Source organism: Monodon monoceros, unplaced genomic scaffold (assembly GCF_005190385.1).
Source record: "Monodon monoceros isolate NGI ecotype Baffin Bay Population unplaced genomic scaffold, NGI_Narwhal_1 Super_Scaffold_12, whole genome shotgun sequence".
NCBI classification, from domain to species: domain Eukaryota; kingdom Metazoa; phylum Chordata; class Mammalia; order Artiodactyla; family Monodontidae; genus Monodon; species Monodon monoceros.
Genome location: NW_021703768.1, coordinates 72,892,541 through 72,908,193, shown reverse-complemented (window position 1 = coordinate 72,908,193; position 15,653 = coordinate 72,892,541). Strand labels below are relative to the sequence as shown.

General features: G+C 35.5%; 1 protein-coding gene across 1 annotated transcript in view; it reads right to left on the bottom strand.

The window, feature by feature from the left end:
- ADGRV1 (adhesion G protein-coupled receptor V1) overlaps positions 1 to 15,653 on the bottom strand; it is a 520,998-nt gene that overhangs the window by 457,428 nt on the left and 47,917 nt on the right. The window contains exon 22 of the mRNA XM_029215616.1: positions 1,252 to 1,428. Within this exon, the coding sequence (XP_029071449.1) occupies positions 1,252 to 1,428 (177 nt within the window). The remainder of the gene's footprint in view (positions 1 to 1,251; positions 1,429 to 15,653) is intronic.

Here is a 15,653-nt window from a genome sequence, read left to right as displayed (position 1 = left end):
AAAGAAATTTTTAAATGACAGAAGAAAATATTTTAAATAAATCTTGACAGGAGCATATACGACTATTTTCCTGACCAAACTTTTATTAACTCTTAGCTCTTCCAAACTATATATGAATACTCTTTATAAAACAGTGGTTCCCAGCTATATTTTTATTTCATAGAGGGTAAATTTTCCAGGGGAAAATTTTGAGGATCAACTCTGTTTTCCAAGTGGGAACATTAAAAAGTTATCACATATCATCACTGTTACTTGATAAAAGGAATAGCAATTCAAATCCAAAAAAGAAGTGAAAAAGACAGGATCAGAATAAATTATAGTCCTTTAAATGGAATAATTTCAGCCTTATGAAAACTTACTCATTGTCCTAATTTTCCTCATTTTACCAAAGACCAGTAAAACATTTATCATGGCTCTTATTTACATACTGCTAGTGGGAACTTCTGTTGTAAGTTATTTGTTTCCTTCTTACCCCAAATTATAGAGATTTGATCACTCTTCTTTAGCTTGAACTCTTTAAATCTTAAGAATATTTTAAATTTTTCCTAATTTTATCTTTTTCATCCAATCAACTCCTAAGTCCCTTAGAAATGTCTTCAAAGATATTTGCAAGTCTTAAGTTATTTTATATTTATCCCTGATGACCTATAAACTATTTACACTTCTAATGAAAAATTATACTGATATGAATATTCCAACATATCAGACATTTTATATTAGAATGTAAAAAAATTTATATAGGAGAAGGTCTCATCTCAATTTCACTTACAATAAGTGTCACTTATTTCTGGAGCATCTATTCAGAAATCAGACGATTCACGGAAAGCTTTTGATAAAACTGGTGATCGCTTGTACTTTCAAAACAAAGAAAAATTACGTATTTTTTCCAAATTTAAAAATAAAATATTACAGTTTTAGGAATTCCTCTTGGCTGACTGGAAGAGTACCATTAAGAATTCTGCAGTTTCTCATTGTATCAGTAATAACCAAAAACCCACAATGATAAATCTTCAAGCTATACCATTTTTATTATATTGAGATTAAAGAACAGATATAACAGACATTATTTAACATCCTTAATTTTTCACTGCAGAAATAAATACAAAAATATTTTATGCCACGATATATAACTAATTGCCTAAATATTCTAAATTGCTTAAAAAGCAGGAAGCTGCAAATAAATTACAGAACAAACAGATCAGGAAAAGCTTTCCAGGAGGCTTTCAAAGAAACAGAGAAGGTAGAGTTTACCTCTGATCTCTGCCAAGGAAGGAATGTGATAGTTCCACTGGCATTGGCAAAATCATCAACAAGGTAATTAACACCATCAGATTCGATCTGTGAGATGGTGTAAAAAACATGCACATAATCCAGAGCTCCTCTGGTTCGCTCCACCACACATGAAATGGTGGATCCCTCCTCTGCAATCTGAAATTGAACATAAGTTCTTTATAAGTATACACCAATTCAAATCAGTGATAAAATTACAAGGCTTTCCTGAAATCCTTTTACCATAAACTTAATTCTATAACTTTCTACCTCTCTAAGGCGGCCTCTACATTCCTCCGGATATATTTTTGACTGCTAAAAAGTATTTACAATCATTGGTTTTTCCACTCATTCCTTTAAAGGGATAAATAAAAGCAGAAACAATAATAATTAATTAACTACAAATGTAATTCATTCATTGAAACCTCTTGTGTGTCAGCCACTATGCTAGATGCTACAGTTACAAACGATTTTTTTTAAAAAAGCACAATCCTTTATCTGGGTAAGTCTAAAGAGGAAAACAAACTCATGATTTTATGATGAGTTCAGCACAAAAAGTAGGGTGTAAAGAGTGGAACATGACATCAGGGAGAACTTTCTAGGCAAAGACACAAGAAGTAATCGAATGGATTTGGTGAAATCATTTTGAGGGTGGTTATTATAAACTATCCAGTGGGGACAGCCTGGAGAAACTCCTGGCAGGGAGACAATAGTCAGGTAAAGGAGGGCACTGATATCATGCTTAATATCTTTTTGCTATTTCTGACATATATACATATACATATGTATACATACATGTGTGCATTTTTCATGTGAAAAGTACTTTTATTTACATAATTTAAGATAACGTTTAGAAATTACATGGAGCAGGAAATTGGAATATCTTTTAGAATAGGTCTTCCTATTCTTAAATTCTCCATCTCTCAATTCTATTTTTATAGTATCTAACATAAAGTTCATAGAAAAAAGAACTAAAACTGAATAAATAGAGCTCAAAATACAAATCTTAATATATATAGTGCCATTCTCTACTTTTCACATCAATCATAAGCACCTCTGATCAACATTAAATAGAGCTATTTTGGTGCCAACATCAGAGCTAGAAAGAACAGGTTTGAAATTTGTCTGCAAACAGGCAATAGTTAAAACAGTTATCAATGAGCATGGAAGCACCAGGAGTTGTTCCAGTAAATCCCTCGAGTTTCACTGAGCATCAGCATTCCTACTCCAAAATGCAGCAGAAACTCTACTGCCTCATAGTACACAAGATCAAGGACCCCTGGGGCAATATAACTCCTTTGTCTGCTCGTCTGCTAGCCTAAGAAGCCCAAAATGACCCTACAGTTGTTCAAAAGAGCCTTCAGTCTGTCTCTTGATGGAAATGTTCCATCTCCAGGTCCAACCAGAACTTCTAATCCAGTAGAACTTAAAACATGGGAACAGGAAACACAAATTCTGACAGTGGGTCACTGGGGGTGATGGAGTTAAGAGTCTTACTTCTACCTCTTGCTTCCTGAGCTCATGTGATCTAATTACCGGGGGCAAGGAATTAGATATTAGCCATTGGGCACACATGCTGGATCCTGGAGCACAAAACTCCAACACTTCAAGATGTTGTCCCTGAGCTGGCACCTTGGCTGAGTCTTTAACAGGCAATCCCATTGCTGCACTAGGCCAGCTGCTTCAGGTGATGCCGTATAATACACACACACACACACACACACAAAATGGAATATTACTCAGCCATAAAGAAGAAATATTGCCGTTTGCAGCAATATGGATGGACCTAGAGATTATCATACTAAGTGAAGGCAGACAGAGAAAAACAAATATTTGCTATCACTTATACGTGGAATTTAAAAAATAATACAAATAAGCTTACTTACAAAACAGAAACAGACTCACAGACACAGAAAACAAACTTATGGTTACCAAAGGGGAAAGGGGGGGAAGGATAAATTAGGACTTTGGGATTAACAGATACATACCACTACATGTAAAATAAACAACAAGGATTTACTGTATAGCACAGGAAACTATATTCAATATCTTGTAATAACCTGTAATGGAAAAGAATCTGAAAAAGAATACACATATATATGTACGTGTGTGTGTATAACTGAATCACTTTGCTGTACACATGAAACTAACACAACATTTTAAATCAACTATAGTTCAATTTAAAAACTGGTATTTCTAAACAGCTCATGTAACTCAACAACAAAAAAACAACCCAATCAAAAAATGGGCAGAAGACCTTTACAGACATTTCTCCAAAGAAGGCATACAAATGGCCAGTAGGCACATGAAAAGATGCTCAACATCGCTAATTATTAGAGAAATGAAAATCAAAACTACAATGAGGTACCACCTTACACCAGTCAGAATGGCCATCATTAAAAAGTCCACAAATAACAAGTACTGGAGAGCGTGTTGAGAAAAGGGAACACTCCCACACTATTAGTGGGAATTAGGTTGGTGCAGCCACTATGGAAAACAGTATGGAGGTTCCTCAGAAAACTAAAAATAGAATTACCATATGATCCAGCAATCCCACTCCTGGGCATATACCCAGAGAAAACTCTAATTCAAAAAGATACATGCAGCCCTATGTTCACTGCAGCACTATTCACAATAGCCAAGATATGGAAACAACCTAAGTGTCCATTGAGAGATGAATGGATAAGGAAGATGTAGTACATATATACAATAGAATACTATTCAGTCATAAAAAGAACAAAATAATGCCATCTGCAGCAACATGGATGCAACTAGGGATTATCATATTAAGTAAGTCAGAAAGAGAAAGACAAATACCATATGATATCACTTATATGTGGGGTCTAAAATACAGCACAAATGAACCTATCCGCAAAACACAAACAGACTCACAGACAGAGATCAGACTTGTGGTTGCCAAGGGGAAGAGCGGGAGGGAGAGGGATGGACTGGGAGTTTGGGGTTAGTAGATGCAAACTATTACATTTAGAATGGATAAACAACAAGGTCCTACAGTATAGCACAGGGAACTATATCCAATCTCCTGGGGTAAACCATAATAGAAAATAATATTAAAAAAGAATGTATATATGTGTACAACTGAGTCACTCTGCTGTAGAGCAGAGACTGGCATAACATTGTAAAAATGTTATGGTATTTAACATATGGCCTGGTATTTTAAGGCCATATACAAATGGTATATTTTAAGGCCATTACAATAAATTATATTTAAAGATTGGATAAGACAATGAGGGAAGTAAGTATAGATAGAAAAGGACCAAGTACAATTAGTTCTGCTGTTAACATTGGTTTTGAAACGAAACTGTTCCAATGCAACTGATACATCAGGGAGCACTTTGAACATATTTCACATTTGTTTATGTATAATTTCATCCACAAGAAACATGGTGAACACAGAAAACTGTACCACCTGAAACAAGCCACATGGGAATACACACACACACACACACACACACACACACACACACACACTCCAAACATCTACCAGTTACCTCAATTCAACGCATGTGTCACCAGCCACATTTATCTGCAGTGAATGTGGCAACGTTCCCTCTGATTTCGAATAAACCTCCTTCCATCACTTCACAGTAGCATGCAAGCTACATTCCTCTGATGTCCACTTCTACAAGCAAACTTAAGGTTTTTTCAAGGTATATGCCATATTTATTATCATACTTAAGAATTAAACACTTATTGTGTAAACCTATTTTTTATTAGGTCCCTACCTTTCTTTTTATATATCACTGACCAAATTTTTGGATAGCGTTCGCCTAACTCATCTTTCCCATAAGTTCTTGTGTTTTTCACTATGCGATTTGGTACAGTGTGGTGATTTTTAAGAACACATCTATCATGTTACGGCAGAATTAACTGTTCTGAAGGTGGGGCCCTCCAACCCTAAGAGGCTGGAGAGAAGAGGAAGCAGCAAAGACACAGGTGCTCAATACAGCAACTAATTTAATTTCCACTTAGACATTTACATCAGCATTTTCATCATAGCTGAATGGTATACAAACACATGTATGGTGGAAACAGCATGGCTTTAAGGTCAAACAGTCCTGTTTGACTGTTTCACTCCACCACTTACCAAAAGTCCTCTGTCTCAGTGATCTTTTCTTAAAATGAAGATCACAATGTCTCATGGATTTTGGTGGAGGTTAAATAAGTGCTTTACATGGTACCTAGTAAAATAGTAAGTGCTACACAAATCTTATATTTCTTCCCCTTAAAATACAGACACACAAACACAGTAACAAAAAATGCCACATAAAAACATTCCCTTATTTTATCAAGAAACTTATATGCTTGCATATTTAAAAAAAGCAAATTCCCATGTATTTAGATTCCTATCAGAGTGGGGACATATTTGCTCCATTTTCCCACCCCAAATTTTAATCAGAATGACTATTTTGAATGAGTTAAATTAATAAATCATTAATCCCAACATATGAGTATTCAGCCTTTCCCTTTCAGCAAGAGACATAGATTAATTAGATCCAAAGACACACTAAGGAGTGTGATGTTTTCTTATAGCTTTTTATCAAGTCAATGACATTACCATGCAGCATACAGGACTAAGCATTTTGCTTGCAGGAATCACATGGGGAAAAGTTATCTAACCACACTTTCATTTAGTAAAGCCTTCATTAAAATCTATCACCTACTAATTATTTTCAGTTTGAAAAAGAAGACTACCCATATTCAATACAAATATGTGCAGACGTGTGCTATATATCAAAATTGCATAGAAATTTTAATGAATTAATAATTTACACAATAAAGTAAACTCTGTAAAATTTTAACAAGGGAAGAAGCTTCAAGAGCCAAGCATCCATTAAAAAAAATGACATAGGATGCCTGGTAAAAATCCACCTTTCATACTTATGAATTTACAGAGAAATGACATAATGCATGACATTTGCTTTAAAAATTATTTCAGCCAAAAAATAAGACACAAGACTGGCAAAAGGCTAATAAATGTTGAAGCTAGGTGATGGGTCACTGGGGTGACTCCTACTTTTTCTATTATTCTGTACGTATTATATTTTCCATTGTAAAAGATTTTTAAATTTCAGCTTTTTGCCTCCCATCCCATCCCCCAATAGAGATTCTGACTCAGAAATGGGTGGGATCTTGATTCAGGAATGGTATCCAGGAAAATGCATTAGATATTTCCAACCAAGGCCATCCACACACAGCACTTTGGGAAATAGCAGACCAGAGGATGGAATTAGCAATACAAGAAGGGGATTAAGACATGGAGAATAAATAATTAAAAGATCTTTTCTACTATTAAAATATTCACCTAATTGACTTTATTTATTTATTTACTTATTTATCTATCTTTGGCTGCGTTGGGTCTGCGTTGCTGCACGCAGGCTTTCTTTAGTTGAGGTGAGCCGGGGCTACTCTTTGTTGCAGTGTGCAGGCTTCTCACTGCGGCGGCTACAACCAAGATTACTCTACCCAGCAAGAATCTCATTCAGATTCGATGGAGAAATCAAAAGCTTTACAGATAAGCAAAAGCTAAGAAAATTCGGCACCACCAAACCAGCTCTACAACAAATGCTGAAGAAACTTCTCTAAGTGCGAAACACAAGAGAAGAAAAGGACCTACAAAAACAAACCCAAAACAATTAACAAAACGGTCATAGGAACATACATATCGATAATTACCTTAAACGTGAATAGATTAAATGTACCCACCAAAAAACACAGGCTCACTGATTGGATACAAAAACAAGACCCATATATATGCGGTCTACAAGACACCCACTTCAAACCTAGGGACACATACAGACTGAAAGTGCGGGGATGGAAAAAGACATTCCATGCAAATGGAATCAAAAGAAAGCTGGAGTAGCAATACTCATATCAGATAAAATAAACTTTAAATAAAGAATGTTACAAGAGGCAAGGAAGGACACTACATGATGATCAAGGGATCAATCCAAGAAGAAGATATAACAATTATAAATATATATGCACCCAAGCAGGAGCACCTCAATACATAAGGCAACTGCTAACAGCTCAAAAAGAAATCAAAAGTAATACAATAACAGTGGGGAAATCAACAGTAATACAATAATAGTGGGGGACTTTAACACCTCATTTACACCAATGAACACATCATCCAAACAGAAAATTAATAAGGAAAAACAAGCTTTAAATGACACAACAGACCAGATAGATTTAATTGATATTTATAGGACACTCCATCCAAAACCAGCAGATTGCACTTTCTTCTCAAGTGTGCACGGAACATTCTCCAGGATAGATCACACCTTGGGACACAAATCAAGCCTCAGTAAATTTAAGAAAATTGAAATCATATCAAGCATCTTTTCTGACCACAACACTATGAGATTCGAAATGAATTACAGGGGGAAAAATGTAAAAAACACAAACACGTGGAGGCTAAGCACTACTTACTAAATAACCAAGAGATCACTGAAGAAATCAAAGAGGAAATCAAAAAATACCTAGAGACAAACGACAATGAAAACACAACAATCCAAAACCTATAGGATGCAGCAAAAGCAGATCTAAGAGGTAAGTTTATAGCTATACAAGCCTACCTCAAGAAACAAGAAAAATCTCAAATAAATAATCTAATCTTACACCTAAAGGAACCAGAGAAAGAAGAACAAACAAAACCCAAAGTTAGCAGAAGGAAAGAAATCAATAAGATAAGAGCAGAAATAAATGAAATAGAAACAGAAAACAATAGCAAAGATCAATAAAACTAAAAGCTGGTTCTTTGAGAAGATAAACAAAATTGATAAACCATTAGCCAGACTCATCAAGAAAAAGAGGGAGAGGACTCAAATCAATAAAATTAGAAATGAAAAAGAAGAAGTTACAACAGACACCACAGAAATAGAAAGCATCCTACTATAAGCAACTCTATGCCAATAAAATGGACAACCTGGAAGAAATGGACAAATTATTAGAAAGGTATAACCTTCCAAGACTGAACCAGGAAGAAATAGAAAATATGAACAGGCCAGTCACAAGTAATAAGATTGAAACTGTGATTAAAAAGCTTCCAACAAACAAAAGTCCAGGACCAGATGGCTTCACAGGTGAATTCTATCAAACATTTAGAGAAGAGCTAACACCCATCCTTCTCAAACTCTTCCAAAAAATTGCAGAGGAAGGAACACTCCCAAACTCATTCTCTGAGGCCACCATCACCCTAGTATCAAAACCAGACAAAAATACTAAAAGAAAAGAAAATTACAGGCCAAAACCACTGATGAATACAGATGCAAAAATCCTCAACAAAATACTAGCAAACAGAATCCAACAACACATTAAAAGGATCATACACCATGGTCAAGTGGGATTTATCCCAGGGATGCAAGGATTCTTCAATATATGCAAATCAATCAATGTGATACACCATATTAACAAACTGAAGAAGAAAAATCATATGATCATCTCAATAGATGCAGAAAAAGCTTTTGACAAAATTCAACACCCACTCATGATAAAAACTCTCCAGAAAGTGGGCATAGAGAGAACCTACCTCAACATAATAAAGGCCATATATGACAAACCCACAGCAAACATCATCTCAATGGTGAAAAACTGAAACCATTTCCTCTAAGATCAGGAACAAGACAAGGATGTCCACTCTCACCACTATTATTCAGCATAGTGTTGGAAGGCCTAGCCACGGCAATCAGAGAAGAAAAAGAAATAAAAGGAATACAAATTGGAAGAGAAGAAGTAGAACTGTCACTATGTGCAGATGACATGATACTATACATAGAGAATCCTAAAGATGCCACCAGAAAACTACTAGAGCTAATCAATGAATTTGGTAAAGTAGCAGGATACAAAATTAATGCACAGAAATCTGTTGCATTCCTATACACTAATGATGAAAAATCTGAAAGAGAAATTAAGGAAACACTCCCATTTACCATTGCAACAAAAAGAATAAAATACCTAGGAATAAACCTACCTAGGGAGACAAAAGACCTGTATGCACAAAAGACAGTGATGAAAGAAACTGAAGATGATACCAACAGATGGAGAGATATACCATGTTCTTGGATTGGAAGGATCAATATTGTGAAAATGACTATAGTACCCAAAGCAATCTACAGATTCAATGCAATTTTTATCAAATTACCAATGGCATTTTTTACACAAGTAGAACCAAAAATCTTAAAATTTGTATGGAGACACAAAAGACCCCGAATAGCCAAAGCAGTCTTGAGGGAAAAAACAGAGCTGGAGGACTCAGACGCCCTGACTTCAGACTATACTACAAAGCTACCCTAATCAAGACAATATGGTACTGACAGAAAAACAGAAACGTGGATCAATAGAACAAGACAGAAAGCCCAGAGATAAACCCACGCACCTATGGTCAACTAATCTATGACAAAGGAGGCAAGGATATACAATGGAGAAAAGACAGTCTCTTCAACAAGTGGTGCTGGGAAAACTGGACAGCTACATGTAAAAGTATGAAATTAGAACACTCCCTAACACCATACATAAAAATAAACTCAAAATGGATTAGAGACCTTAATGTAAGACTGGACACTATAAAACACTCAGAGGAAAACATAGGAAGAACACTCTTTGAAATAAATCACAGCAAGATCTTTTTTGATCCACCTCCTAGAGTAATGGAATAAAAAGAAAAAGAAACAAATGGGACCTAATGAAACTTAAAAGCTTTTGCACAGCAAAGGAAACCATAAACAAGACGAAAAGACAACCCTCAAAATGGGAGAAAATATTTGCAAACCAATCAACAGACAAAGGATTAATCTCCAAAATATATAAACAGCTCATGCAGCTCAATATTAAAGAAACAAACAACCCAATCAAAAAATAGGCAGAAGACCTAAATAGACATCTCTCCAAAGAAGACATACAGATGGCCAAGAAGCACATGAAAAGTTGCTCAACATCACTAATTATTAGAGCAATGCAAATCAAAACTACAATAAGGTATCAACTCACACCAGTTAGAATGGGCATTATCAGAAAATCTATAAACAACAAATGCTGGAGAGAGTGTGGAGAAAAGGGAACCCTCTTGCACTGTTGGTGGGAATGTAAATTGATACAGCCACTGTGGAGAACAGTATGGAGATTCCTTAAAAAACTAAAAATAGAATTACCATATGACCCAGCAATCTCACTACTGGGCATATACCCAGAGAAAACCATAATTAAAAAAGACACATGCATCCCAATGCTCATTGCGGCACTATTTACAATAGCCAGGTCATGGAAGCAACCTAAATGCCCATCGACAGATGAATGGATAAAGAAGATGTGGTAAATATATACAATGGAATATTACTCAGCTATAAAAAGGAATGAAATTGGGTCATTTGTAGAGACGTGGATGAATCTAGAGACTGTCATGCAGAGTGAAGTAAGTCAGAATGAGAAAAACAAATATTGTATATTAACGCATATATGTGGTACCTAGAAAACTGGTACAGATGAACTGGTTTGCAGGGCAGAAATTGAGACACAGATGTAGGGAACAAACGTATGGACACCAAGGGGGTAAAGCAGTGGGCGGTAGGGGTGGTGGTGTGATGAATAGGGAGATTGGGATTGACATGTATACACTGATGTGTATAAAATGGATGACTAACAAAAACCTGCTGTATAAAAAACTAAAATAAAATTCAAAAAAAAACTAAAAATGTCAAAAAAGAAAAGAAAAAATGGAAACGGTTTAACTGCTCTATATTTAAAAAGACTGATCAAAAAATTTAAAAGAGGGCTTCCCTGGTGGCGCAGTGGTTGAGAATCCACCTGCCGATGCAGGGGACATGGGTTCGTGCCCCAGTCCAGGAAGATCCCACATGCCGCGGAGTGGCTAGGCCCGTGAGCCATGGCTGCTGAGCCTGCGCGTCCGGAGCCTGTGCTCCGCAAACGGGAGAGGCTAGAACAGTGAAAGGCCTGCATACCACAAAAAAAAAAAAAAAAAAATTTAAAAGAAATTCACCTAATTGACTTTACTTATGTATTTATTTATTTATTTTTGGCTGCGTAGGGTCTTCGTTGCTGTGCTCAGGCTTTCTCTAGTTGTGGCGAGCCGGGGCTACTCTTTGTTGTGGTGTGCAGGCTTCTCACTGCGGTGGCTTCTCTTTTTGCGGAGCATGGGCTCTAGGCCCGTGGGCTTCAGTAGTTGTGGCTCGCGGGCTCTAGAGTGTAGGCTAAGTGGTTGTGCGCACGAGCTTCGTTGCTCTGCGGCATGTGGGATCTTCCCAGACCAGGTCTCAAACCAGTGTCCCCTGTATTGGCAGGCAGATTCTTAACCACTGTGCCACCAGGGAAGCCCCCATCTAATTGACTTTAGAATAATAAATCAAGCAAAAGTACAGGCCAGTAAATATGAAGGGGCATAACATCAAGTAATAATCATCAGAACCATCATCACTCAGTTTTTCACAAGAAACAGTAGCAGCCGCTACTGTTTTCTCTTTTGAATCAGGAACTTGACACATCTTCAGATCATCAGAAAAGTAATTATAAAGGTTAACAATGAGAAGAGTTTTTGAAATACATTTTCCTAGAAAACATAATATACTATTCTAAGACATGAATTTGGCTTTCTCTATTGAGATAGAAGATTAAAGCTAAACAATTACACAACCAATTAATTTTTTATTTTGTTTCATGCTTGGCTGATGTTCTGGGATATCAGATTATATCAATATCACTTATATCTAAAGGAATCTATTCACATAACATAGGGCAGGCTCATAAAAACAAACACAGTCCAAGTTAAATAATATTCTCGTTTTTACAAAGATCCTCTCAAAATATCTCTAAATTTATTCTTAAGCCATGAGTTTATAAATATAAAACATAATCCAAATATTAGTTGTAAAAGTAAAATAAGACTAGCAAATTCTATGAATCATTAGGAAAAGCAACTTTATAATTATGTGATATACAAGACTGCAGGACATTAAAAAAAAAAAGTGCGAAAATAAGGTGGAGAGAAAATAACATTGTTAAGTACAAAGAATAACACAGGAAGGCAACATGATAATGTGACTACTAGGCAATACGTCCAACAAAAATCAGCCATCTGTTCAATACGGAGCCCACTAGGAATCCAAAGAATTATTTGACATACCCCACCAGGGCTCTAAACCACATTTGTTCATTCTTTCAATTAAATTTATTAAGCACCTGCTATTTGCCAGGACACAGTGTACCTGGTTAGGAGGAAACAAATCACAAAATAATCTCATCTCTTTCAATATGCCAACAAGTAGACTATGTCATATTCCACATATTTTCATTATTTGTTTAAGATCTTATTATGCTTTCATGTTAACCTTAATATTACTTTATGTCATATGAATCTATGAAAAATGTAAAAGCATAACATAATTCAGAGAGAAGTCTTTAAACGATCCCTATTGGCTTCAGCATTTTTGGAGGAATAAGAAAAAAGTTAACTTTTCAATGTCACTGAAACATCACAATGCAGAAGAATCTATGGAAGTGACAGTGGTTTTTATTTCTGAAAATGAAGCAAATAACCATAAAATTTAAACTCAAGATAATTCCAGGTATAAACCACCAGTTCTCAAATATTTTAGTTTCAGGACTCCTGAGCTCTCATAAAAATGACTGAGAACCGCAAGGAGTTTCTTGCTTATGTTGGTGAAATCTGCTGATAGTTACCATTTTATGAATGAAAATTGAAAAAGAAATTAAATATTGATATACTAACTCATTTTAAATAGCAATAATAAACTCATGTTAACATAAGCAACACATTTTATGAAAACTAACTATATTCTCTAAAACAAAAAAATAATGATGGGGGCATTGTTTTTACATTTTTGCAATTCTCTTCAAAGTCTAGCTTAATAGAAGACAGCTAGATTCTCATATCTCCATTTGTAATCAATTTGTCTGTTGCTATTTGTTATTTTGGTTGAAGTATATGAAGACTATCCAGCCTTACATAGATATATAACTGGAAAAGGAAGAGGATTACAATAGTGTTTTCAGACAGCTGTGGGTATTCTTCCTCAATATTATACCAAAATTTGACAAGTGGTAGTTTAGTTGCAATGTGGAATCATACTCTAAGACATTAAAATCCATTGGTCTACCTTGCACTTTAAATCAGTCTTTACCCATGCATGATTTTGTAACAATACACGTGAATTATTTGGAGAATATTGGTTCACTGAGTTATACAGATCTTCCAAATGTTGATGTATTTCATTATACAAAATAAGTAAATCACACTTGCTAATATCACTATCAATCTTATCTGAAAAGTCTTTAAGTATTGGGAAACCATCAAGCTCACTTTGGCAGGTAAAATGTCCCAACAACCCTAATTTTTATTTGAAAGCTCAAATTTTTATCACTGGCAACAAATACTATCAGTTGTTTTCCAGGTAGTCACTGACTCACTTCATTCATTTCCAAGAAAATGCCTGCCAGATACCCAAGTCTGAATAACCAAACTTTGTTGGTCATTTTTCAAGTAAAAATGGTGTTCCATGAAAAGAGCAGCCAGTTCAGCTCACAACTCAGTATCTGCACAAACGCTTTTCTTCACAACTATCATGTTTTGTTAATGCAGCAGAAGTGCTTTATTTGTGCTTCTCATTTCACAATACGGAATGTTAAAAAGGTGGGTATTCAAGGGTAGAAATTTTATCAAATTAATGTTTTGTACTGTTTCATCAAAGATACTCAAGTGAAATATTCACCTTTTAAACTACAGGTGCATGGTGATAAATAAAACAATGACAACTGGTACAGTTTTGTGCCACTGCCTTGATTCATACAAAGGCACTAGCAGCTAGCAGTTTCGGCAACCATTGCTTTTGCAGTGCAAATGTCAATAAAATGAAAAAGCCATCATAGCATTTTATAAAATTAAGTTTGACTTTTGCAGAACTCCTGAAAGATCTCAGGAACCCCTAGGGGTCCTTGCACTACACTTTGAGAATGACTTCAGTAAGCAATCAATAAATATTGATGATGGTCATCACGACAAAAATATTTCATATCACTCCCGTCTTCATATCACACCAAGATGAAAGTAAGTTTTATACTTCAATTCTTAAGACTTTCAAGAATGAAAATTCTGTAATCTTCCTGACAATCAAATTCCAATATCTGATCTTTCAGACACAACACCTTCCCTATATTAACCATCTAAACTTTACTCTTTCCAGTATAGATGTGTTCTATTTCTCTCTCAGGTGGGCTTGGAGAATAACCAGTCAAGTTTTCTTTTTCTTTCCAGCGGTTATACAACTATAGATGCTGTGGCTCCTATAAGGAAGTTCTCTTCTGCAATCAAAGGTTGACTGGCCCTGTTCAAATTCTGAAATATCTGGGAACAAAGGTGGAATACTTAGGTGGAACTAAACCAACACCGACACAATCTATCAATGGGAATTGTGAGATAAGCCAGCACTGAAGACTTACTATAATGGCCCAGAAAGTCAGAGAAACACTCAAAAACTATTCATTTTAGGCAGGTTTTAAAAACTTATGTATTGTTTTGTTTTGTTTTTCAGTTTGGCTGTTTATGCAGCTTAGCTGAATCTGGTTGTGTTTGTTATTTGAACTATGAGCCTTTTCATGTCTTGATATTAAAATACATTCACAAGTTCAACAAAGATTTATTGAGTACCTACTATGTACCATGCTAGGTCCTAGAGATACAATAATGAACAATAATAAAACTCTTTCACCTTTGTGGTAGAAAGGGATAGCCAGTATATAAGCAGACTTATTAATAACATACGGAATTGAAGTGTGTGATCAATGCTACAAAAAAAAAGTAAAACTAGGTGAAGGGATGGAGTGTGACCAGTTAGGAGAAGTGGGAGGATTACTTTAAATTAAAAAGTCTTTACTGAGTAGATGTCTTTGGAGCTGAGACTTGAATGACTAATTCTGAGGATGTGGAATAAGAGTGTTCCAGATTGAAAGGCTAGGAAGTGCTGATGCCCTGAGATTGGAACTGAAACAAGGAAAGTCTGACTGAAACACACTGACCAAAGAGGAGAATTACACAAGAAGTCAGAGCCATAGGCAGGTGCCAGGTCATGAAGTGATATGAAGGGAAGCTGATTTTAGATGGCACAGAATGGTTCTCACAACCTGATGGAAGTCACTTCGTCTTTTTAAAAATAGAGATGATGATATCAAACATACATGGGGGAAAGACAACAGGTTAGAATTCACAAGATATAAGTTCAAATTCCAGTTCTTCCCACTGTATCTTAGAAACAAAAGAAGGCAGGGGGAGAAAATTAGTATTTATTAAATACTAGTAATTGCCACACTTTGAATCAGGTATTTGATCCTATCTCATT